The following is a 24,351-nucleotide window of genomic DNA, read 5'->3' as shown; positions in this document are numbered from 1 at the left end:
ACCTGCCATGTCAACTAGGATATGCATTGTGCAATAAGCCAGAAGTGAACCTTTTTACGCGACAGTTCCAGAATGTAGTAACATAGAGCTATCGTCTCAGAATCAGTTTATTATAAACTTTGTCAACGCAGGATGATTTAAATTCAACTGTAGAAAAGCATTAACAATTCTCACAGATAATATTTCACTACGTTGAAACAAAATGACACCCAGGGAATGTATTAAAAGTCAATACTTCAATGTTTATTTTGCAAAAATACAAGGCCTACACATTTTGCACATCAATCAGCACATGTAATGTTGCTCTGGGGGGGAAAAATCTCTTTATTTTGGTTATATACCTGAAACCTGAATGAGGGGCCCACAGCACTCTGACTAGCCCACTGGGGGTTGTACGAATGAGAGGCTAATTTCAGAGTTGTTTTTGGGGCATTGTTGAAGTAGATTCCGGGACCAGGAAGGAGGCTTTATGGATGGCATCACTCCAGGACTGCCTGAATCAGCTGTTCTCTGGAGAGAAAACTCTGTTCATCCAATAACCCGAGAGCCTCACAAGCTCATCTGATCTGCTGGCTAGAGGGACATTCCTGCACCAACTCACACACACAGGACAGAGGGAAAAAGGGGTCTTCCTTTTTAAAACACTACCCCGAGGGATGTATTTTTTTATTTTACACACACAGAAACACATGCTAGTGCTGACTGATTAGTGCTTTTTGAGGTCGGTTCAATTTCGGGTTCCATTGTAAAACTAATAATCACGGTTTTCGATTTTGGTTTCGATAATTGTTTTAGACATTTAATACACTATACATTAAGCATTGTGTTTGTTGAATGTTGTAACAACAGAATAAAACGACGAATAACAGGCCCATGATGGTCGTGTCTCATTACTGCTGATCACTTATTAACCATCAGTTATTCACATGACCTTCATTTAATCAAATATTTAAGTTGTTTATATTAGTTTTATTTGATGACTTTATTATTTCCTTCCAAGTCATCATCTCATCTCTATAGAGCTGCTGCTGCCTGACAAAAATCACTATTTTAGTATTTCTTCAAAGTAAATAAGACATTATATTATAGTATTATGACAGCTGAATATATCAGTCACTTCATGTATTTTCAGCGTCGCGTAGCAACTGCTTTCTCTCCGTTTTTCTTCACGTCGGGTTTCCGCCACTTCTCGATTCGCCAAATGACTTGCTGTTTTGGGGGTTTTAGGCTGGGTTTCTGTACAGCACTTTGAGATGTAAGAAGGGCTTTTATAAATACATTAGATTTGATTTGAGTACGCATAACTATGCGCAGGCGGATTGTAGGAAGGTGAGCGGCGCGACAGAGAGAAAAAGTTCCGCTCTGCTCTGCTTTATGCAAATAATACGCGGCCACCGCTGCCGTTAACCAATCAGGTGAGGAGCTACAAAATGTTCGGTTCATGAAACATAGTTCCGCTTGTCATTAGTTCCGGGCAAGCGCAAACAAACAATATGGAGGACAGCCAATCTTAGGTGTGTCTGGTTTTCCAATTCTATATGATTTTGATATGCTAGAATACAGAGACAGAATCATAAGGTCAGTGGCATGCAGATATTGTTGGTGATGGTGGGTTGAAGAGAGATATGCACAACAATGTTTGCTTGTGCTGCTAGCTATGAACATCAAGTAACCCAAACCTCAGAACTGTGATCAAAGCCACCGTTTTTAAATGTGTTTACATTTTTCCCACCAAACGATAGAAATCACCAGTAACACACATTATACACTAAGCATGGCTTTCCCATGTAATACGCTACCAACTGGATTATAGCATCTTAACAGGATGATTATCATATAGTTTATGGCTCTTTCATTATACTGGTGTCATGGCATTGATGATTATACATTTACATTTTAGTCATTAATCCAGAGCAACTTACATTTCATTTCATGCATTTAATTATATATATATTTTTTTTGTACTGGCCCCCCCACAGGAATCGAACCCACAACCCTGGCGTTGCACACACCATGCTCTACCAACTGAGCCAGCTCACAGCTCACTTCCTATACGATGCATAGGCCTAGACGCACATCAGTGGGTACTTGTGGTAAAGGAAATTGTGGCTTTGACTTGCAAACATTCTGCAAACATTCAAATCTCTTTCTACCCACCATCAATACCAACTACTCTTACAATCCTCTTCCATGCCACTGACCTTCTCATTTTGTCTCTTATTCTCGGGAAAATAAACAAGGTAGAATTAAAACACATGATTTTACTTTTTGATATACAGTACCCTGCAACCAGCAGCATACCACCCTGCATCCCACTCCTGACTTGCCTCTGACCATAAGCAGGGTTGGTCCTACTCAGTCCTTGGATGGGAGACCGGATGCTGCTGGAAGTGGTGTTGGAGGGCCAGTAGGAGGCACTCTTTCCTCTCGTCTAATATGTATAAATGTCCCAATGACCCAGGGCAGTAATTGGGGACATTGCCCTGTGTAGGGTGTGGTCTTTAAGATGGGATGTTAAGCTGGTGTCCTGACTCTCTGTGATCACTAAAGATCCCATGGCACTTATTGTAAGAGTAGGGGTGTTAACCCCGGTGTCCTGGCTAAATTCCCAATCTGGCCCTCAAACCATCATGGTTCACCTAATCAACCCCAGCTTCCAATTTGCTCATCCCCCCTCCTCTGTAACTATTCCCCATGTTATTCCTGTAAATGAGAATGTGTTCTCAGTCAACTTACCTGGTACAATAAGGGATAAATATATATATAAAAAAAACTAGAATACAAGAGTTAGATTTTCACTAAACAATTTCATGTCAGGAAAATCTGGTTTATGGTTAATCTCATATACATAGATTGCACATGCCCATTAAACCAGTTATGCCATCATACAGTAGTTAACAATTAAAACAAGTTTAAACACTTCAATGAATGTACAAATAATCTAACTTGTTTGTAAATGGTAAACCTCTTAGTAAGTAGTCTATTATTACTAAAGCATCATTTCAGGTGAACAAAAAATGTCCGTACCAGAGGTGTTCCGAGCTCACTGATGCTGGGAAACGCTGAGGGCCCAGAATATTTTATACAATGTTGCAGGACCCAAGTTAATAGTTGATACAATGTTTCAAGTTTGTTGCAGACAGGCAATGCGAAGCCAATGTGATTTATAGGATATTTATTTTTCTCAGGATATTTTGTACCTGTAGGCTGCAATGTTTTTATTTGTTTATGTATGGCTTTATGTAGGATATTTTTAACATAATTGGAAATAGAAGTTAGTTTTTAGGTTTGTATCATTTTCATTTAGATTAACTACATGCCACTGATTTTGATATATGAATCATTTATTATAAATTAAATTAAACTATTTCATGAAAATGTGCATATGAAAACCAAAACTGGAATGCGGATCGGTAGAAATGGTAAGCTAAATTAGCATTCCACATGAGAAAGGTTGCCGACTCCTCGTGTCGCCTCTTACCGGTAACTTCAGAGAGTAATGGCAGAATCTGTGAAAGCCAGCAGGAGGAAAACAGTTGGGTCAGGTTTTTTTTCTTCTGGTTATCTAGATCTCTGGCACCCTCTTGAGGCATTTGTCTCATTTCATCAAACCATAAGCTTAAAGCATCAGACAAGCTCAATGCATATTGTTGATTTTGTTAAAACACATAGGGTGTGTCTATATATGGAAAAGTGCACATTTGAAAATTTCAACCAATCGATTGGTCGAAAGAACAGATGACTTTCGGTCGACCAACATTTTTTGGGGTCGGAGACAGCCCTAATAGATACCCAGTGCTCCTTTTGTGTGTCTTTTACACAGTTATCCTGGAGCTTCACTGTGGTTTCCTGCTGGAGCCCACAATATGTGACCGACCGCCTCGATTCGGTCTTATGTTGCAAAATGTAATTATTATTAAAAAAAATTACATTGCATAAAAGTAGAGACTCAGAGCTAGAAAATGGTATGTCATACACTACAGTTGAGGAACAATGGGGAAAGTGATTCTGCTTTGAAAGTTGATAAACTTGTAACTCCACTTATGAGAAAATTGCCCATGAATGTTTTGGCACACCTACTGGAGAGCTCTTCTTTGTCTCCACCCATTCAGCATGGTTCACACGCTCTTAAGCCTTAGGCCCACCCATCTCTTTAAGGATTCACATGTGAGGCCATGTGGTAAACATTCACTATATCAAAGAAAATCTTTAGTTTATCTGTCACACGCACAGGATACAGAAGGTGTAAACGGTACACTGAAATGGTTACTTGCATAGTAGCAATATCAAAAACAGAAAGTGTCCAGATAAAAATATTTGCTAAATATTTGATCATTATTAGATAACGCTTACCAAGACAAATGTCTAAATTGATTGGTCATGTGAATGAAATGCTGTAATCACCCCCCAGTCACATCTAGCTAAGTGGATGGGTCATGTAATAATCCGGCCGAAGTGGAGTATTTTGTTTAGACATGTAGCTAGCTAGGTAGCTAGGTATCTAGCTAAACAATGAACCGGCATAACCCCAACTCATACTACTACCAATACAAACATTGTCATAGCTGTAGTATGAATCTGCAGGTAGCTAAAGCTAACCAACTAGGTTCAATGTTAGCTAGCTAGCATTACGCTATAACTAGCCATGCAAATGGATTTCAGATTCAAATAATATTACTACACAGATCATATACGTAATGTTAGGTAGCGAGCCAGCAAGCTAACGTTTTGCAATAAAAATGATTTTCTGACCAAATTAGAAACGTATATCTGTAAAATGTAGCTAGACTGTTACCCGTAGACATGGAGTAACGCTTCACACAGACTGGAACCATTTAACTCTGTTTTGTTTGTAGCTACATCATGTTTGGCCAGTGTTGTGTCAAAGACACTCTGGTTCACACTGACCGTGGCGTGTGCTGAAAGCAGGGGTTCGGCACTGAGTAAGGACAAACTATAGATACTAGGGCTGACCCCAATTAGTCTACTGGTCAATTGTTTGGTCGTTAGGCTGTTGGTCGGCCGAGATTGTTTTAGTCGAGCGGAAACAACTGATTTGACGATAGCTCCTGCTAAATTCAGGGCATCAATGTTGTTGACAAAAGTATTACAACTTTTGTAGTTGTCGATGGCTAACGTTATATCTTTCAAAAACGGCGCGGTAGAAAGGTGTCACGGTTGTCGTCTGGAATGGAGGACCAAAACGCAGCAGGAATGTGGATGCTCATCTTGTAGTTTATTATAAACCAAGAAAACACCAAAATAACAAAATGAAAAAAACGAATGATCAACAAAACAGTCTTGTCAGGCATAGACACGCAAAACAAGAGACAATCTCCCACAAACACTAACCCAAACAATTACCCATATATAGGACTCTCATTCAGAGGCAACGAGAAAGCACCTGCCTCCAATTGAGAGTCCAACCCCCCATTAACCTAAACATAGAAATACAACAAACCCGAAAGAACATAGAAATACCAAAACATAGAACATAGACCAAAAAACCCGGAAATAATAAATCAAACACCCTACTACATAAAACACCACCCCGAACCACATAAAACAAATACCCTCTGCCATGTCCTGACCAAACTACAATAACAAATAACCTTTATACTGGTCAGGACGTGACAGTACCCCCCCCCCCCCCAAAGGTGCAGACCCCGGATGCACCTCATAAATAAACCAAACAGCCCAAAAACAACAACAACAACACAAAAATCCCCCTAAACTAAAGGGAGGGAAGGGAGGGTGGCTGCCGTCACCGATCTCACTTGTGCTACACCCCCCCTCCCCAACCCACCTATACAGGAGGTGGTTCAGGCTCCGGCCTACTGTCCTCCAGAATGCAGACAGCCCCTTGTTCCGGATCGTAGGCGGACCTCTTCCTTTCCACACTGTAGGCAGACTCATTAAATACATAGTTAATAATTTTTTGTTCCAAATCGTCAGGCTTACTCAGTTCCGGGTTGCTGCTAGACTCCCTTGGTTCCGGGTCATCGGCAGACTCACCCGGTTCTGGGTCACAGACAGACCCCTTCGGTTCTGGGTCACAGGTAGATTCCCTCTGTCCCGGGTAGACGGGCCACTCTGGCAGCTCCGGCACGGCGGGCGGCTCTGGCGACTCTTGACTGGCGGACGGCTCTGGCGACTCCTGACTGGCGGGCGGCTCTGGCGACTCCTGACTGGCGGCCGGCTCTGGCGACTCCTGACTGGCGGGCGTCTCTGGCGGCACCAGACTGGCGAGGCTGGGCTGATGCACTAGATGCCTGATGCGTGGTGCTGGTACTGTAGGTATCAGCCTGGGACAAGCACCTCAGGGCTAGTGCGGGGAGCGGGAACAGGACGAGTCGGACTGGGCTGACGCACTGGAAGCCTGATGCGTGGTGCTGGTACTGGAGGTATCAGCCTGGGAACACACACCTCAGGGCTAGTGCGGGGAGCGGGAACAGGACGAGTCGGACTGGGTTGATGCACTGGACCGTAGAGGCTTACTGGCGGTCTCGAGCGCAGAACTGGCATCGCTTTTACGGGCTGGATGCCCACTACCCCCTGGCAAATGCGGGGTGCTGGTATAGCGCGTACCGGCCTAAAAATACTTGGCCTTGCCACAGTACCTATTACCCCGAAGCACGGGACCTGTCCATTCACTGGTTGCCCAGAAAAGATACAGGGATTTGGCATGGGGCTCAAACCTCGCCCAGCCAAACTACCCATATGCCCCCCCCCAAAAAAAATCTTGGGGCTGCCTCTCGGGCTTCAATGCCAGTCGTGTTCCTCGGTAGCGTTCCCATGTCCATTTCTCCCGTTGGTCCAACTCAAATTCCCTTTGCTCCTCAAAGTCCACCTTTTGCTCCTTCCTCCGCTGCTTGGTCCGTTTGTGGTGGGAGATTCTGTCACGGTTGTCGTCTGGAATGGAGGACCAAAACGCAGCAGGAATGTGGATGCTCATCTTGTAGTTTATTAAAAACCAAGAAAACCTCCTCTGTAACTATTCCCCAGGTCATTCCTGTAAATGAGAATGTGTTCTCAGTCAACTTACCTGGTACAATAAGGGTTAAATATATATATATAAAAAAAACTAGAATACAAGAGTTAGATTTTCACTAAACAATTTCATGTCAGGAAAATCTGGTTTATGGTTAATCTCATATACATAGATTGCACATGCCCATTAAACCAGTTATGCCATCATGCAGTAGTTAACAATTAAAACAAGTTTAAACACTTCAATGAATGTACAAATAATCTAACTTGTTTGTAAATGGTAAACCTCTTAGTAAGTAGTCTATTATTACTAAAGCATCATTTCAGGTGAACAAAAATGTCCGTACCAGAGGTGTTCCGAGCTCACTGATGCTGGGAAAAGCTGAGGGCCCAGAATATTTTATACAATGTTGCAGGACCCAAGTTAATAGTTGATACAATGTTTCAAGTTTGTTGCAGACAGGCAATGCGAAGCCAATGTGATTTATAGGATATTTATTTTTCTCAGGATATTTTGTACCTGTAGGCTGCAATGTTTTTATTTGTTAGCTTTATGTAGGATATTTTTAACATAATTGGAAATAGAAGTTCGTTTTTAGGTTTGTATCATTTTCATTTAGATTAACTACATGACACTGATTTTGAGATATGAATATGTTATTATAAATTAAATTAAACTATTTCATGAAAATGTGCATATGAAAACCATAACTGGCACGCGGATCGGTAGAAATGGTAAGATAAATTGGCATTCCACATGAGAAAGGTTGCCGACTCCTCGTGTCGCCTCTTACCGGTAACTTCAGAGAGTAATGGCAGAATCTGTGAAAGCCAGCAGGAGGAAAACAGTTGGGTCAGGTTTTTTTTCTTCTGGTTATCTAGATCTCTGGCACCCTCTTGAGGCATTTGTCTCATTTCATCAAACCATAAGCTTAAAGCATCAGACAAGCTCAATGCATATTGTTGATTTTGTTAAAACACATAGGGTGTGTCTATATATGGAAAAGTGCACATTTGAAAATTTCAACCAATCGATTGGTCGAAAGAACAGATGACTTTCGGTCGACCAATATTTTTTGGGGTCGGGGACAGCCCTAATAGATACCCAGTGCTCCTTTTGTGTGTCTTTTACACAGTTATCCTGGAGCTTCACTGTGGTTTCCTGCTGGAGCCCACAATATGTGACCGACCGCCTCGATTCGGTCTTATGTTGCAAAATTTTATTATTATTAAAAAAAATTACATTGCATAAAAGTAGAGACTCAGAGCTAGAAAATGGTATGTCATACACTACAGTTGAGGAACAATGGGGAAAGTGATTCGGCTTTGAAAGTTGATAAACTTGTAACTCCACTTATGAGAAAATTGCCCATGAATGTTTTGGCACACCTACTGGAGAGCTCTTCTTTGTCTCCACCCATTCAGCATGGTTCACACGCTCTTAAGCCTTAGGCCCACCCATCTCTTTAAGGATTCACATGTGAGGCCATGTGGTAAACATTCACTATATCAAAGAAAATCTTTAGTTTATCTGTCACACGCACAGGATACAGAAGGTGTAAACGGTACACTGAAATGGTTACTTGCATAGTAGCAATATCAAAAACAGAAAGTGTCCAGATAAAAATATTTGCTAAATATTTGATCATTATTAGATAACGCTTACCAAGACAAATGTCTAAATTGATTGGTCATGTGAATGAAATGCTGTAACCACCCCCCAGACACATCTAGCTAAGTGGATGGGTCTCTATTGTCCAGACATGTTGATGAAATACAATAGATGGCCGTAATCACCCCCAGACACACCTGGCTAATTTGATGGGTCATGTAATAATCCGGCCGAAGTGGAGTATTTTGTTTAGACATGTAGCTAGCTAGGTAGCTAGGTATCTAGCTAAACAATGAACCGGCATAACCCCAACTCATACTACTACCAATACAAACATTGTCATAGCTGTAGTATGAATCTGCAGGTAGCTAAAGCTAACCAACTAGGTTCAATGTTAGCTAGCTAGCATTACGCTATAACTAGCAATGCAAATGGATTTCAGATTCAAATAATATTACTACACAGATCATATACGTAATGTTAGGTAGCGAGCCAGCAAGCTAACGTTTTGCAATAAAAATGATTTTCTGACCAAATTAGAAACGTATATCTGTAAAATGTAGCTAGACTGTTACCCGTATACATGCAGGAACGCTTCACACAGACTGGAACCATTTAACTCTGTTTTGTTTGTAGCTACATCATGTTTGGCCAGTGTTGTGTCAAAGACACTCTGGTTCACACTGACCGTGGTGTGTGCTGAAAGCAGGGGTTCGGCACAAACTATAGATACTAGGGCTGACCCCAATTAGTCTACTGGTCAATTGTTTGGTCGTTAGGCTGTTGGTCGGCCGAGATTGTTTTAGTCGAGCGGAAACAACTGATTTGACGATAGCTCCTGCTAAATTCAGGGCATCAATGTTGTTGACAAAAGTATTACAACTTTTGTAGTTGTCGATGGCTAACGTTATATCTTTCAAAAACGGCGCGGTAGAAAGGACTGTCAACACATACTGAACAACTCACTTTACAGGCAGAAGCATGCTACATGGCAGACCAATCAGAACTCATCTCCCAGCATGTCCAGCCCATCCATTATCTCAGCCAATCATGGCTAGTGGGAAGGTTACTGACTTTTTCCATGGCTAAACCAACTTGGCTCGTAATTAAAATGTTTTATTCGTATTTATGGACGGTATACAAGTTTGCTTTTTCGGCACATGAATGTTCACATATTCCAGAAATCATTTCTGACAAAAAAATGCATTTTGATAAAAAAATACATGTTTATGTTCCAATGGCGTGCGACATACGTCTAGTTTCCTGAAACGAGTCACATATGGTTTGGAACACCTACGGTGAACCCCCTGAGCCTGTAGTTATAATGCTACTCTTCTTCTTCAGCACTTTATTCAACAAGTCATTTAACTAGTTAATGAAAACCAGCAACACTTCTCTTTTGGTTCCACTAGTTAATGAAAACCAGCAACACTTCTCTTTTGGTTCCACTAGTTAATGAAAACCAGCAACACTTCTCTTTTGGTTCCACTAGTTAATAAAAACCAGCAACACTTCTCTTTTGGTTCCACTAGTTAATAAAAACCAGCAACACTTCTCTTTTGGTTCCACTAGTTAATGAAAACCAGCAACACTTCTCTTTTGGTTCCACTAGTTAATGAAAACCAGCAACACTTCTCTTTTGGTTCCACTAGTTAATGAAAACCAGCAACACTTCTCTTTTGGTTCCACTAGTTAATGAAAACCAGCAACACTTCTCTTTTGGTTCCACTAGTTAATGAAAACCAGCAACACTTCTCTTTTGGTTCCACTAGTTAATGACAACCAGTAACACTTCTCTTTTGGTTCCACTAGTGTAACGGCTGTCGTAGAGAGGGGACCAAAGCGTAGCGTGTTGATTGCTCATGATGAATATTTATTTTAACTCAGAACACTAAAGGAAAAAATAACAAAGAGAAACCGAAAGCGCACAGTTCTGTCAGGTACAGAAAACTAAACAGAAGACAACTACCCACAAACACAGGTGGAAAAAACCCTACTTAAGTATGATCTCCAATTAGAGACAACGAGGACCAGCTGCCTCTAATTGGAGATCGTCCAAAAAAACAACATAGAAATAGAAAACTAGAACCCAAACATAGAAATACAAAACATAGAAAAACACAAAACACCCCCTGTCACGCCCTGACCTACTCTACCATAGAAAATAACATCTTACTATGGTCAGGACGTGACAACTAGTTAATGAAAACCAGCAACACTTCTCTTTTGGTTCCACTAGTTAATGAAAACCAGCAACACTTCTCTTTTGGTTCCACTAGTTAATGAAAACCAGCAACACTTCTCTTTTGGTTCCACTAGTTAATGAAAACCAGCAACACTTCTCTTTTGGTTCCACAGTTTCACAACTGATGAATTGCATATTTTATATATATATATATATATATATATATATATATATATATATATATATATATATAGTGATTATAATGCACTAGCTTCTAACAATAACAATCCAGTTCCGTTCTTACTTTACCCCAGAAGTCTTTCTAACTTCTAATACATCAATCAGCTCCTAATCTATCTTCCTGAAAATCTCCGCTCAGTTCCGCTTTCCCTATCTTTTACATTGGGTTTTATACCCCTTAATTGCCAAGACCATGCCTCCTTTGACTACATGTGACATTTAAGCAAAGTTCCATAACACATTGTCTCGTTTAGATGTGATGTCATCTGCTTCATGGCCATCAGGTAACTCTACCAACTCCCTCCCGGGGCCGAGACGGGGGTGTCGCCATATAAGATTAACCTCCGCCCTTCTGTCTGGGTTCTGCTGCTCCACAGCTGTTTGTGGTTGAGGCCTCTTCTTTAAGCGGGCGTGCAATGGATTATGGTCATTGTAGTTAATTACCACATTGTCTGCACTAAACTATGTAGAATATTGGCCTGTTGGAAACTACAACTCCCTACTGCATCGCACAATTCAGGTTTGATCTGATTTATCTCTAGAGAAACTACAACTCCCTACTACACCAGGTTCTACTAAGCTATATGGAATGTTCTTATAACTGAGCGATATAAGAAAGATCAGGAAAATACAAATAAATTATTCTTCATATTAGTTTGATGCCCAAACTGTGCGGTTGCTACAGACAATTTTGGGATGTTTCATGGTCTGACAAACTCTCTCTCTTTCTCTCTCTCTCTCTTTCTCTCTTTCTCTCTCTCTCTTTCTTTCTTTCTCTCTCTTTCTTTCTCTCTTTCTTTCTTTCTCTCTTTCTTTCTTTATCTCTCTCTCTCTTTCTCTCACCCCCCCACTTTGTTTAACGTTTATTACATTTGCTATTCATGGTCAAGGTCAAATCACAAGAAACAGTTCTGTCTCCTTAAATGGAGAGAAATAGAGAGAGAGAGAGAGAAATACAATCTGTATTGTTCTTCTTCCATGCTGTTCTCCCACACAGAATGAGGACTTCACATTGCCTAACACAGTACAGATGTCCTGATGAAACTTTCTCTAGTGCTCTGGGACAACCCTAGGCCATGGTGCCTTGTTCAGAGAGAGGGGAGGGGAGAGGGAGGGAGAGAGAGAGAGAGGGGAGGGGAGAGAGAGAGGGGAGGGAGGGAAGAGAGAGAGAGAGGGGAGGGAAGAGGGAGAGAACATGAGAGAGAGAGGGGAGAGAGAGAGGGTAGGGGAGAGGGGGGAGGGGAGAGAGAGAGGGGAGGGGAGAGGGAGAGAGAGGGGAGTGAAGAGAGAGAGGGGAGGGAAGAGAGAGAGGGGAGGGGAGAGGGAGAGAGAGGGGAGGGAAGAGAGAGAGGAGAGGGAAGAGAGAGAGAGGGGAGGGAAGAGAGAGAGGGGAGGGGAGAGAGAGGGGGGGAGAGAGAGAGAACATGAGAGAGAGAGGGAGGGGAGAGCGAGAGAGAGAGGGGAGGGGAGAGAGGGGAGAGAGAGGGGCGAGGGGAGATAGAGGGGGGAGGGGAGAGAGGGAGAGGGGAGAGGGAGAGAGAGGGGCGAGGGGAGAGAGAGATGGGAGGGAAGAGGGAGAGAACATGAGAGAGAGAGAGAGAGAGGGGAGGGGGAGAGAAAGAGAACATGAGAGAGAGGGAGGGGAGAGCGAGAGAGAGAGGGGAGGGGAGAGAGGGGAGGGGAGAGGGAGAGAGAGAGAACATGAGAGAGAGAGAGAGAGAGGGGAGAGGGAGAGAACATGAGAGAGAGAGAGGGGAGGGAGAGAGAGAGGGGAGAGAGAGGGGAGAGAGAGAGGGGAGGGGAGAGGGAGAGAACATGAGAGAGAGGGGAGGGGGAGAGAGAGAGAACATGAGAGAGAGAGAGAGAGGGGGAGGGGAGAGAGAGAGGGGAGGGGAGAGAGAGAGGGGAGGGGCGAGGGAGAGAACATGAGAGAGAGAGAGAGAGAGAGGGGAGGGGGAGAGGGAGAGAGAGAGAGGGAGAGAACATGGGAGAGAGCAGAGAGAGAATAATGGGGGAGAGAGAGAGAAAGAGAGAGAAGCCTATTCTGAGGGGAGAGAGAGAGAAAGAGAGAGAAGCCTATTCTGAGGGGAGAGAGAGAGAAAGAGAGAGAAGCCTATTCTGAGGGGAGAGAGAGAGAAGAGAGGGAAGCCTATTCTGAGGGGAGAGAGAAGAGGGAAGCCTATTCTGAGGGGAGAGAGAGAGAAAGAGAGAGAAGCCTATTCTGAGGGGAGAGAGAGAGAAAGAGAGGGAAGCCTATTCTGAGGGGAGAGAGAGAGAAAGAGAGAGAAGCCTATTCTGAGGGGAGAGAGAGAGAAAGAGAGGGAAGCCTATTCTGAGGGGAGAGAGAGAGAAAGAGAGAGAAGCCTATTCTGAGGGGAGAGAGAGAGAAAGAGAGGGAAGCCTATTCTGAGGGGAGAGAGAGAGAAAGAGAGAGAAGAGCGTCAAATATTTCTCCACTGTACCAACAATCACTCTGCCTATTTATCTTTGATTGTCAGCGCGGATGACATGTTTTGGTTTAATGTGTTATTTTTCACGGTGCTGCGCTGAAGGTTCTGAATAGCCATAACACTGTTTCTAAAGTGCATACTGTGTGTCTTTGGGTTATTGGTTACATACTGTACATTCGTCTTTTCTCCTATTTCTCTGCAGCCTGCTCATAGACTCAAGGTATCAGATTTTCATCTCTCTGTGTGTCTTTTGGGGGGGCTTGTTAGAGGTGCTAGAGATTGCTGTCTCTGTCTCCCCTTTCCACCCTAACCGTTCGTTCATACCTCCGTTTTTGGCCTTGTATGCTTCTCTGATCAGTCAGTATTGTTTCCACTATGCTTGTTAAAAAAATGTCTTGCTTCATTTTCATAATCATTTTCTGTAATCCCAATTTTACCATAATCATTTTCTGTAATCCCAATTTTACTATAATTATTTTCTGTAATCCCAATTTTACCATAATCATTTTCTGTAATCCCAATTTTACTATAATTATTTTCTGTAATCCCAATTTTACTATAATTATTTTCTGTAATCCCAATTTTACTACAATCATTTTCTGTAATCCCAATTTTACTATAATTATTTTCTGTAATCCCAATTTTACTACAATCATTTTCTGTAATCCCAATTTTACCATAATCATTTTCTGTAATCCCAATTTTACTATAATTATTTTCTGTAATCCCAATTTTACTACAATCATTTTCTGTAATCCCAATTTTACCATAATCATTTTCTGTAATCCCAATTTTACTACAATCATTTTCTGTAATCCCAATTTTACCATAATCATTTTCTGTAATCCCAATTTTACTACAATCATTTTCTGTAATCCCAATTTTACCATAATCATTTTCTGTAATCCTAATTTTACCATAATCATTTTCTGTAATCCCAATTTTACCATAATCATTTTCTGTAATCCCAATTTTACCATAATCATTTTCTGTAATCCCAATTTTACTATAATCATTTTCTGTCATCCTAAATGTTTTCTCTATCACTATTACATGTATTTATCAGAAACTCAATACACTACATTATACTATTTATAATACTATAATAACTTTGGAAAAGACTCTCAGAAGAAATACAGTAGAGAAGACAGAGTAAAAGTCGGAGACTAATAGCTAACTGATTACACGACAGTGAGTCAGTGTTCAGACGTGTTCTGCAGGAACTGTCATCAGAACTCTGAGCTGTGTTCAATGACTCACTAAAGTAGGAGACATTTCTGAACACCATTCTGACTCACTACTGGTGAGAAAGGCCAGAGTAGTCGATGATAGATCCAACCCAGAAAGATAAACCCGGAGAATGTATCACAAGCTTAGATCACAGAACCAGAGGTGGTTCATTGGTAGAAAACAAAAAACAGTCACAATACACAAACACAGAAAACGAGTAAAACAACAAAAGACGGTATAGAATAGATGTTTGCTATGATGCAGGCTTTGTGTCCGTGTTCCGCTCTGCTGTTAGCTTAGCTCGTTGCTATTTATACCCTCTACCCTGTGCCTGTCCCAGATCCGGGTTCAAACACTATTCGAATGGTTGAAATACTTGTGAGTTTTAGCTTTGGCTTGCCTGGAGCGCCAGGTGGATGAGGTTTGCAGTTGTACACCTACTTCATTGGTTCCATTGCAACAGACAAGCTCAATCAACCCCGTCTATAAAGTATTTGAAATTACTTTGAATAGTATTTGAACCCAGCTGTGGACTGCGCTCTGCGACACCCACCCAGTCCTCTTATAAATATATCCCATGTTCCAGTAGGTCAGGAGAGATCTCCACTCTCATGGACAGTAGAGCAGACTATTGGTTCCATTGCTACAGGCAAATTCAATCAAGCCCGGCTAAAGTATTGTAAATGATTTGCCTGTGCAGCACCCACCCAGGCCACTGACTGTGATTTACAGTATATCGTGTCCTGTGTCAGTATGTCAGGGGGGATCTCTGCTAGCATAGCCACCAGCAGGCTACGAGCTGAGGGAATGGGCTCCAACGACCATGCCGTACCCTTCCTTAACCAGGTCAGTTTGTTTGTTTCTGATGCTTTTGAAACTTTGTCTGTATCCTTATCCACTACATGGTGCACTATTTTAGACCAGGGCCCTATGGGACCCTATCCACTACATAGTGCACTACTTTAGACCAGGGCCCTATGGGACCCTATCCACTACATAGTGCACTACTTTAGATTAGAGCCCTATGGCACCCTATCCACTACATAGTGCACTACTTTAGACTAGAGCCCTATGGGACCCTATCCACTACATAGTGCACTACTTTAGACCAGGGCCCTATGGGACCCTATCCACTACATAGTGCACTACTTTAGACCAGGGCCCATTAGTTACAAACAGCCTCTTGTCTTTTATCATTAGATATTATTTGTTTTATCATCGAGGACCACTTTGGGGAGAAAAAAAAGAAAAATTCAATAATTCAAGATTGATTTAATGCTTTTGAGATGACTGAGAGGTTCCTTCCTGTTCATTCACATCTTGTTGCTGTATCTATGGATGAATGTGTTATTTTAATTTTAATGAAATGATTTGAATTGACTTCCACCAGAACTATGAGGCTCTGAGGCAGGAGTGTCTGGAGACAGGCTGTTTGTTCCAGGATCCCTCCTTCCTAGCCGAGCCTCCCTCTCTGGGCTTCAAGGAACTGGCCCCCTACTCCGCCAAGACCAGGGACGTGGAATGGATGAGACCCACGGTGAGGAGGGGGATAAAGAGAGAGAGAGAGAGAGGAGTGGGTCTGTGTGTAGTAGTAGTTTAGGGCAGTTCATTCAGAATGTGTTGTTGGTTTGAGAGCTGATGTTAGCTGCACATGGAATGGATGAGACCCACGGTGAGAGGGAGCGCCACAGAGACAGAGAGACAGAGAGTGGGTGATGGTTGAAGTCTGTGTGTCATTTTCATAGTACCAGGGTATGTCAGGGTAGTACCAGGGTATGTCAGGGTAGTACCAGGGTAGTTCAGGGTATGTCAGGGTAGTACCAGGGTAGTTCAGGGTAGTTCAGGGTAGTACCAGGGTAGTACCAGGGTAGGTCAGGGTAGTACCAGGGTAGTACCAGGGTAGGTCAGGGTAGTACCAGGGTAGAACCAGGGTAGTACCAGGGTAGGTCAGGGTAGTGCCAGGGTAGTACCAGGGTAGTTCAGGGTAATACCAGGGTAGTTCAGGGTATGTCAGGGTAGGTCAGGGTAGTACCAGGGTAGTTCAGGGTAGGTCAGGGTAGTACCAGGGTAGGTCAGGGTAGTACCAGGGTAGTACCAGGGTATGTCAGGGTATGTCAGGGTAGTACCAGGGTAGTACCAGGGTAGGTCAGGGTAGTACCAGGGTAGTACCAGGGTAGGTCAGGGTAGTACCAGGGTAGTTCAGGGTAGTACCAGGGTAGTTCAGGGTAGGACAGGGTAGTACCAGTGTAGGTCAGGGTAGTACCAGGGTAGTACCAGGGTAGTTCAGGGTAGTACCAGGGTAAGTCAGGGTAGGTCAGGGTAGTACCAGGGTAGGTCAGGGTAGGACAAGGGTAGTTCAGGGTAGTACCAGGGTAGTACCAGGGTATGTCAGGGTAGTTCAGGGTAGGTCAGGGTAGTACCAGGGTAGGTCAGGGTAGTTCAGGGTAGTACAAGGGTAGTACCAGGGTAGGTCAGGGTAGGTCAGGGTAGGACCAGGGTAGGTCAGGGTAGGACAAGGGTAGTTCAGGGTAGTACCAGGGTATGTCAGGGTAGTTCAGGGTATGTCAGGGTAGTACCAGGGTAGGTCGGGGTATGTCAGGGTAGTACCAGGGTAGTTCAGGGTAGGTCAGGGTAGGTCAGGGTAGTTCAGGGTAGGTCAGGGTAGTTCAGGGTGGTTCAGGGTAGGTCAGGGTAGTTCAGGGTAGTACCAGGGTAGGTCAGGGTAGTTCAGGGTAGGTCAGGGTAGTTCAGGGTAGTACCAGGGTAGGTCAGGGTAGTACCAGGGTAGTACCAGGGTAGTTCAGGGTAGGTCAGGGTAGTTCAGGGTAGTTCAGGGTAGTACCAGGGTAGTACCAGGGTAGGACAGGGTAGTACCAGGGTAGTACCGGGGTAGGTCAGGGTAGTACCAGGGTAGAACCAGGGTAGTACCAGGGTAGGTCAGGGTAGTGCCAGGGTAGTACCAGGGTAGTTCAGGGTATGTCAGGGTAGTACCAGGGTAGTTCAGGGTAGGTCAGGGTAGTACCAGGGTAGTACCAGGGTAGTTCAGGGTAGTACCAGGGTAAGTCAGGGTAGGTCAGGGTAGTACCAGGGTATGTCAGGGTAGGACAAGGGTAGTTCAGGGTAGTACCAGGGTAGTACCAGGGTATGTCAGGGTAGTTCAGGGTAGGTCAGGGTAGTACCAGGGTAGGTCAGGGTAGTTCAGGGTAGTACAAGGGTAGTACCAGGGTAGGTCAGGGTAGGTCAGGGTAGTACCAGGGTAGGTCAGGGTAGGACAAGGGTAGTTCAGGGTAGTACCAGGGTATGTCAGGGTAGTTCAGGGTATGTCAGGGTAGTACCAGGGTAGGTCGGGGTATGTCAGGGTAGTACCAGGGTAGTTCAGGGTAGGTCAGGGTAGGTCAGGGTAGGTCAGGGTAGTTCAGGGTAGGTCAGGGTAGTTCAAGGTGGTTCAGGGTAGGTCAGGGTAGTTCAGGGTAGTACCAGGGTAGGTCAGGGTAGTTCAGGGTAGTACCAGGGTAGGTCAGGGTAGTACCAGGGTAGGTCAGGGTAGTACCAGGGTAGGTCAGGGTAGGACAAGGGTAGTTCAGGGTAGTACCAGGGTAGTTCAGGGTAGGTCAGGGTAGTTCAGGGTAGTTCAGGGTAGGTCAGGGTAGTTCAGGGTAGTACCAGGGTAGTTCAGGGTAGGACCAGGGTAGTTCAGGGTAGGACCAGGGTATTTCAGGGTATTTCAGGGTAGTACCAGGGTTGTACCAGGGTAGTACCAGGGTAGTACCAGGGTAGGTCAGGGTAGGTCAGGGTAGTACCAGGGTAGGTCAGGGTAGTACAAGGGTAGTTCAGGGTAGGTCAGGGTCGCACCAGGGTAGTTCAGGGTATTTCAGGGTAGGCCAGGGTAGGTCAGGGTAGCCTAGTGGTTAGAGCATTGCACCAGTAACTTGAAGGTTGCTGGATCGAATCCCCCGAGCTGACAAGGTTAAAATTTGTCATTCTGCCCCTGAGCAAGGCAGTTAACCCACTGTTCCCTGGGCGCCGAAGATGTGGATGTGTTGATTAAGGCAGGCCTCTGCACCTCTCTGATTCAGAAGGGTTGGGTTAAATGTGGAAGACACATTTCAGTTGAATGCATTCAGTTGTACAACTGACTAGGTATCCCTACAATGGTTTTGTAGGGAGAGGAGTGTCATTGGTTTGAGAGTTGATGTTAGGGTCAGTTATAAGGGACAGTTATAAGGGTCAGTTATAAGGGACAGTTATAAGGGTCAGTTATAGGGTCAGTTATAAGGGTCAGTTATAAGGGACAGTTATAAGGGACAGTTATAAGGGTCAGTTATAAGGGACAGTTATAAGGGACATTTATAAGGGTCAGTTATAAGGGTCAGTTATAAGGGACAGTTATAAGGGACAGTTATAAGGGTCAGTTATAAGGGACAGTTATAGGGACAGTTATAAGGGACAGTTATAAGGGACAGTTATAAGGGACAGGTATAAGGGACAGTTATAAGGGACAGTTATAAGGGACAGTTATAAGGGACAGTATGTATATTACACACACAGATCACATTGATCAAACAAGATTGACCATCAGTGTTGTTGTTTACGCCATGGACCCATAATACACTGCAGGACCGTTGAATTCCTACTTCCTTGTCTATAAAGCAGCATGCCTGTCCCTGTCACGTTCTGCCGCTGCAGCTGCTGCTATGGCTGGCATGTGTTGCATTATGGGACCAGAAGAAACAGACACTCAGGTTGATCAGTGTCGTATGACCTGTGTTGGTGTATATTGCTGAATCTAGACTATAGCATGGCTTTCACACCCTTCAGCTGCCACTGTGACTGGCCTGTGTGGCAGACTGGCAGTGTGGGACAAGTAGAGACAGTTAGAAAGGAACGTCTCAGTCAGTCTAGTAGAGACAGGAACAGGAAGGAACCTCTCAGTCCATACGGTAGAGACGGGAACAGGAAGGAACCTCTGTCAGTCCAGAAGAGACCAGACAGTAGAGAGACAGGAAGGAACCTCTCAGTTAGTCCAGTAGAGACCAGTAGAGATCGGACCAGGAAGGAACCTCTGTCAGTCCAGTAGAGACATGAACAGGAAGGAACCTCTCATTTAGTCCAGTAGAGACATGAACAGGAAGGAACCTCTCAGTCAGTCCAGTAGAGACATGAACAGGAAGGAACCTCTCAGTCAGTCCAGTAGAGACAGGAACAGGAAGGAACCTCTCAGTCAGTCCAGTAGAGACATGAACAGGAAGGAACCTCTCAGTCAGTCCAGTAGAGACATGAACAGGAAGGAACCTCTCAGTCAGTCCAGTAGAGACAGGAACAGGAAGGAACCTCTCAGTCAGTCCAGTAGAGACAGGAACAGGAAGGAACCTCTCAGTCAGTCCAGTAGAGACATGAACAGGAAGGAACCTCTCAGTCAGTCCATTAGAGACATGAACAGGAAGGAACCTCTCAGTCAGTCCAGTAGAGACAGGAACAGGAAGGAACTTCTCACTCCCAGTCAGTTAGTTTTACCAGAGCCTAATCCAGTCCTTCCTTTCCTTCTCTCCAGGAGCTGACAGATGACCCTCAGTTCATCCTGGGAGGAGCTACCAGAACAGACATCTGCCAGGGAGCGCTAGGTGAGTTCTGCGTAAACAGATACCAGAAGTCTTCAAAAAAGAGCAAAGGACCTGATTTTAAAACTACTCTAGTACTACCTGAAATACTCTTTGCTAAACCCCCAACGGTCTACCACAGTACTACCTGAAAGGCTCTTTGTTAACCCCCAACGGTCTACCACAGTACTACCTGAAAGGCTCTTTGCTAAACCCCCAACGGTCTACCAGTACTACCTGAAAGGCTCTTTGTTAACCCCCCCAACGGTCTACTAGTACTACCTGAAAGGCTCTTTGTTAACCCCCCCAACGGTCTACCACAGTACTACCTGAAAGGCTCTTTGCTAAACCCCCAACTGTCTACCAGTACTACCTGAAAGGCTCTTTGTTAACCCCCAACGGTCTACTAGTACTACCTGAAAGGCTCTTTGTTAACCCCCCCAACGGTCTACCACAGTACTACCTGAAAGGCTCTTTGCTAAACCCCCAACTGTCTACCAGTACTACCTGAAAGGCTCTTTGTTAACCCCCAACGGTCTACTAGTACTACCTGAAAGGCTCTTTGCTAAACCCCCAACGGTCTACCAGTACTACCTGAAAGGCTCTTTGCTAAACCCCCAACGGTCTACCACAGTACTACCTGAAAGGCTCTTTGCTAAACCCCCAACGGTCTACCAGTACTACCTGAAAGGCTCTTTGCTAAACCCCCAACGGTCTACCAGTATTACCTGAAAGGCTCTTTGCTAAACCCCCAACGGTCTACCACAGTACTACCTGAAAGGCTCTTTGCTAAACCCCCAACGGTCTACCAGTACTACCTGAAAGGCTCTTTGTTAACCCCCAACGGTCTACCAGTACTACCTGAAAGGCTCTTTGTTAACCCCCCCAACGGTCTACCAGTACTATCTGAAAGGCTCTTTGCTAAACCCCCAACGGTCTACCAGTACTACCTGAAAGGCTCTTTGCTAAACCCCCAACGGTCTACCAGTACTACCTGAAAGGCTCTTTGCTAAACCCCCAACGGTCTACCAGTACTACCTGAAAGGCTCTTTGCTAAACCCCCAACTGTCTACCAGTACTACCTGAAAGGCTCTTTGCTAAACCCCCAACGGTCTACCAGTACTACCTGAAAGGCTCTTTGCTAAACCCCCAACAGTCTACCAGTACTACCTGAAAGGCTCTTTGCTAAACCCCCAACGGTCTACCACAGTACTTGGCTTGTGCAAGAATGACAGAACACAATAATTACATATACAATTCGGTCATTTAGCAGACGCTCTAATCCTGAGTGATTTACAGTCAGTGCGTTCAATGTAAGGTAGCTAGGTAAGCCAACCGATCTCCTTCTCTCCTCTCTCTGGTATTTACATACAGGATCTACTGATAGTGGTATTTACATACAGGATGTACTGATAGTGCCCACTCATCTATATCATGTCTCATGTTGCCTACACCCTACTCAAGATTTACAACATGCTTTTACTTTAGTCATCAATGTGTGGTCTGTTTATTTCACATCAAATCTGAGGGCCGTAGTTGTAGCTGGTTCAGGAAATCAAACAAGACTCCCCTTTGACAGGTTCAGTACAGAATTTGAGTGTGGAAAATTCCTATTTGGTAGAACAGAGTTGGACTGTGGGGCAGGACAGTACACACTGGTTTGGTCCTGGCTCAGGGCCACTGAGCCTTCCTTCCTAGAGGAGCTAACGTCATACTAATGCCCTGGACCAGAACTGGGTTGGCCCTGGCTGACATCCATTTACAAGCACAGCCTGGTACACACTCCACCTGCTGGCCGTTCTAGTTAAACGATTGCAACAATTTTTCTCTCTCTCTGTCTATCTCTCTTTCACTCTCTCCCCCCCTCCCCCTCCTTCCTCCCCTGCCCTTCCTCCCTGCTCCGCCCTCCTCCCTCGCTGCTCTCTCCCTCCATCAGGTGATTGCTGGCTCCTAGCAGCCATAGCCTCTCTAACCCTCAATGAGAGGCTGCTCCACCGAGTGGTCCCTCATGGTCAGTCCTTCCAAGAGGACTACGCTGGGATCTTCCACTTTCAGGTACGACTACACACACAAATCTCCCTCCTGTCAGGTTACAAACACACTTGCAGGGTTATAGCATCCTTTAAGGCCATCGGCAAGGCAATTACATTATCTTAAATTCAATAACCTTTATTATTCCCTTGTTTGCTGAAATGATCGACCCATAATGGACCTTCTTTGAGTCTATTGTAATGTATAGATAGATTACATAATGTCCTGGGGACTTTAAGTAGCAACCACCTAGCAGACCGGGTATGGTAACATAGCAACCACCTAGCAGACCGGTATGGTAACATAGCAACCACCTAGCAGACCGGGTATGGTAACATAGCAACCACCTAGCAGACCGGGTATGGTAACATAGCAACCACCTAGCAGACCGGGTATGGTAACATAGCAACCACCTAGCAGACCGGGTATGGTAACATAACAACCACCTAGCAGACCGGGTATGGTAACATAGCAACCACCTAGCAGACCGGGTATGGTAACATAGCAACCACCTAGCAGACCGGGTATGGTAACATAGCAACCACCTAGCAGACCGGGTATGGTAACATAACAACCACCTAGCAGACCGGGTATGGTAACATAGCAACCACCTAGCAGACCGGGTATGGTAACATAGCAACCACCTAGCAGACCGGGTATGGTAACATAGCAACCATCTAGCAGACCGGGTATGGTAACATAGCAACCACCTAGCAGACCGGGTATGGTAACATAGCAACCACCTAGCAGACCGGGTATGGTAACTTCCGGCAATAGACTTTGAAGTGAAACACTTATTCAGTGACTATATTCATAGGTTGTGCCATTCGGTCGCGTCATGCCATTGTTATGAAAGCTCTCCAAGACGCCCTCCGCCAGAGCGGTGCCCTAAAGTCATTCTGAACTGGGGCTAATGACTGTTTTGTCTAAATTACACAATAGTCGCCTGGAAATACGATGACAGTGATAATATTTAGTTAGGAAATAACATTATCATGTCGTCAAATTTACTTTAGACTGATGCCAATGTTGTCATTTGCTAACAAAATTCGTCAAAAAAAAAATAGCTAGCAATGCTAACGTTAGTTATCTAAAATCATACTAATTATTTGTCTTCTTTAGAAAGCCATAGTAATGCACTTTAGACCAAATCTTCATCTGCGCCCAATGAGGATGCAATGAGTAGAAAGTTCATTTTGGGCATCAGTCCTAAAACGACCGTTCAAAACAATAATACAATGCAACCCATGTTATCACAGTCACAATCTCCATGTAGTTGTGACAAATTGCCAATTTTGCTTAACGTTTAGTCCGTTATATTTTACTTTGGTCATATTCTCTTGAAAGCACTTCGGCTACAGTTTTGTCTGTAAAGAGTGCTGCTCGGTCAGTTCCGACGTCTGCGTTGGCTGTGCAGTATTTACGGTGATACTGCCTCTGCAGAAGGCAGGGCCAGTCACACTTCCGGGAGCAGCGCTGTTGTCAAGGAAGTTGTCAAGGAAGTGAGTTTGTGTTTATTCACGAACCTCCCGCCCCCTCACCTACCGTCAACCAATCATGTCAATCCGGAGCTACTGTATATGGAGCCCTCCGCATTCTTATACAATTTGGGAGGAGCACTGCAATGCAGTGCAGAGCTTCGGATCAAGCATAAATTGGCTTTAAGTGGTGCACTATGGCTTTCTAAATGCCGACACAAAGCCTTCTCTGGAGATAGTTTAGAACGGCCTCTGAATGGACATTTTCTACTTTATAAAGGAATTAGCTTCTGAAGTGGGACATAACTTCCATCACTAGACGACCAGAACTGTCAATCAAATAATCTTGAGCTGCCTGCCTGGTGCCTGCCTGCTGCCTGCCTGCCTGCCTGCTGCCTGCCTGCCTGCCTGCTGCCTGCCTGCCTGCTGCCTGCCTGCCTGCTGCCTGCCTGCCTGCCTGCTGCCTGCCTGCCTGGTGCCTGCTGCCAGAACCGTGCACTAGGTCTATCTATCAGTATAGGCAGGTCAGCCACCAGAC

General features: G+C 44.4%; 1 protein-coding gene across 6 annotated transcripts in view; it reads left to right on the top strand.

The window, feature by feature from the left end:
- Positions 1–24,351, top strand: part of LOC115201754 (calpain-1 catalytic subunit) — a 55,321-nt gene that overhangs the window by 388 nt on the left and 30,582 nt on the right. For 3 of the 6 annotated variants that reach the window (XR_003879806.1, XM_029765638.1, XM_029765642.1), the window contains exons 2-6: positions 13,680–13,697; positions 15,460–15,553; positions 16,098–16,244; positions 20,259–20,328; positions 22,241–22,359. Coding sequence is in view for 5 of the 6 variants with exons in the window: in XM_029765638.1 (XP_029621498.1) it covers positions 15,461–15,553; positions 16,098–16,244; positions 20,259–20,328; positions 22,241–22,359 (429 nt within the window). In the remaining variant the exon portion in view is untranslated. Of the gene's footprint in view, positions 1–13,679; positions 13,698–15,287; positions 15,554–16,097; positions 16,245–16,343; positions 16,380–20,258; positions 20,329–22,240; positions 22,360–24,351 lie in introns of those variants that run through there. The other 3 variants (XM_029765640.1, XM_029765639.1, XM_029765641.1) reach the window with 3 other exon arrangements.

Source organism: Salmo trutta, chromosome 10 (assembly GCF_901001165.1).
Source record: "Salmo trutta chromosome 10, fSalTru1.1, whole genome shotgun sequence".
NCBI classification, from domain to species: Eukaryota; Metazoa; Chordata; class Actinopteri; order Salmoniformes; family Salmonidae; genus Salmo; species Salmo trutta.
This window is presented reverse-complemented; position numbering and strand designations above follow the sequence as displayed.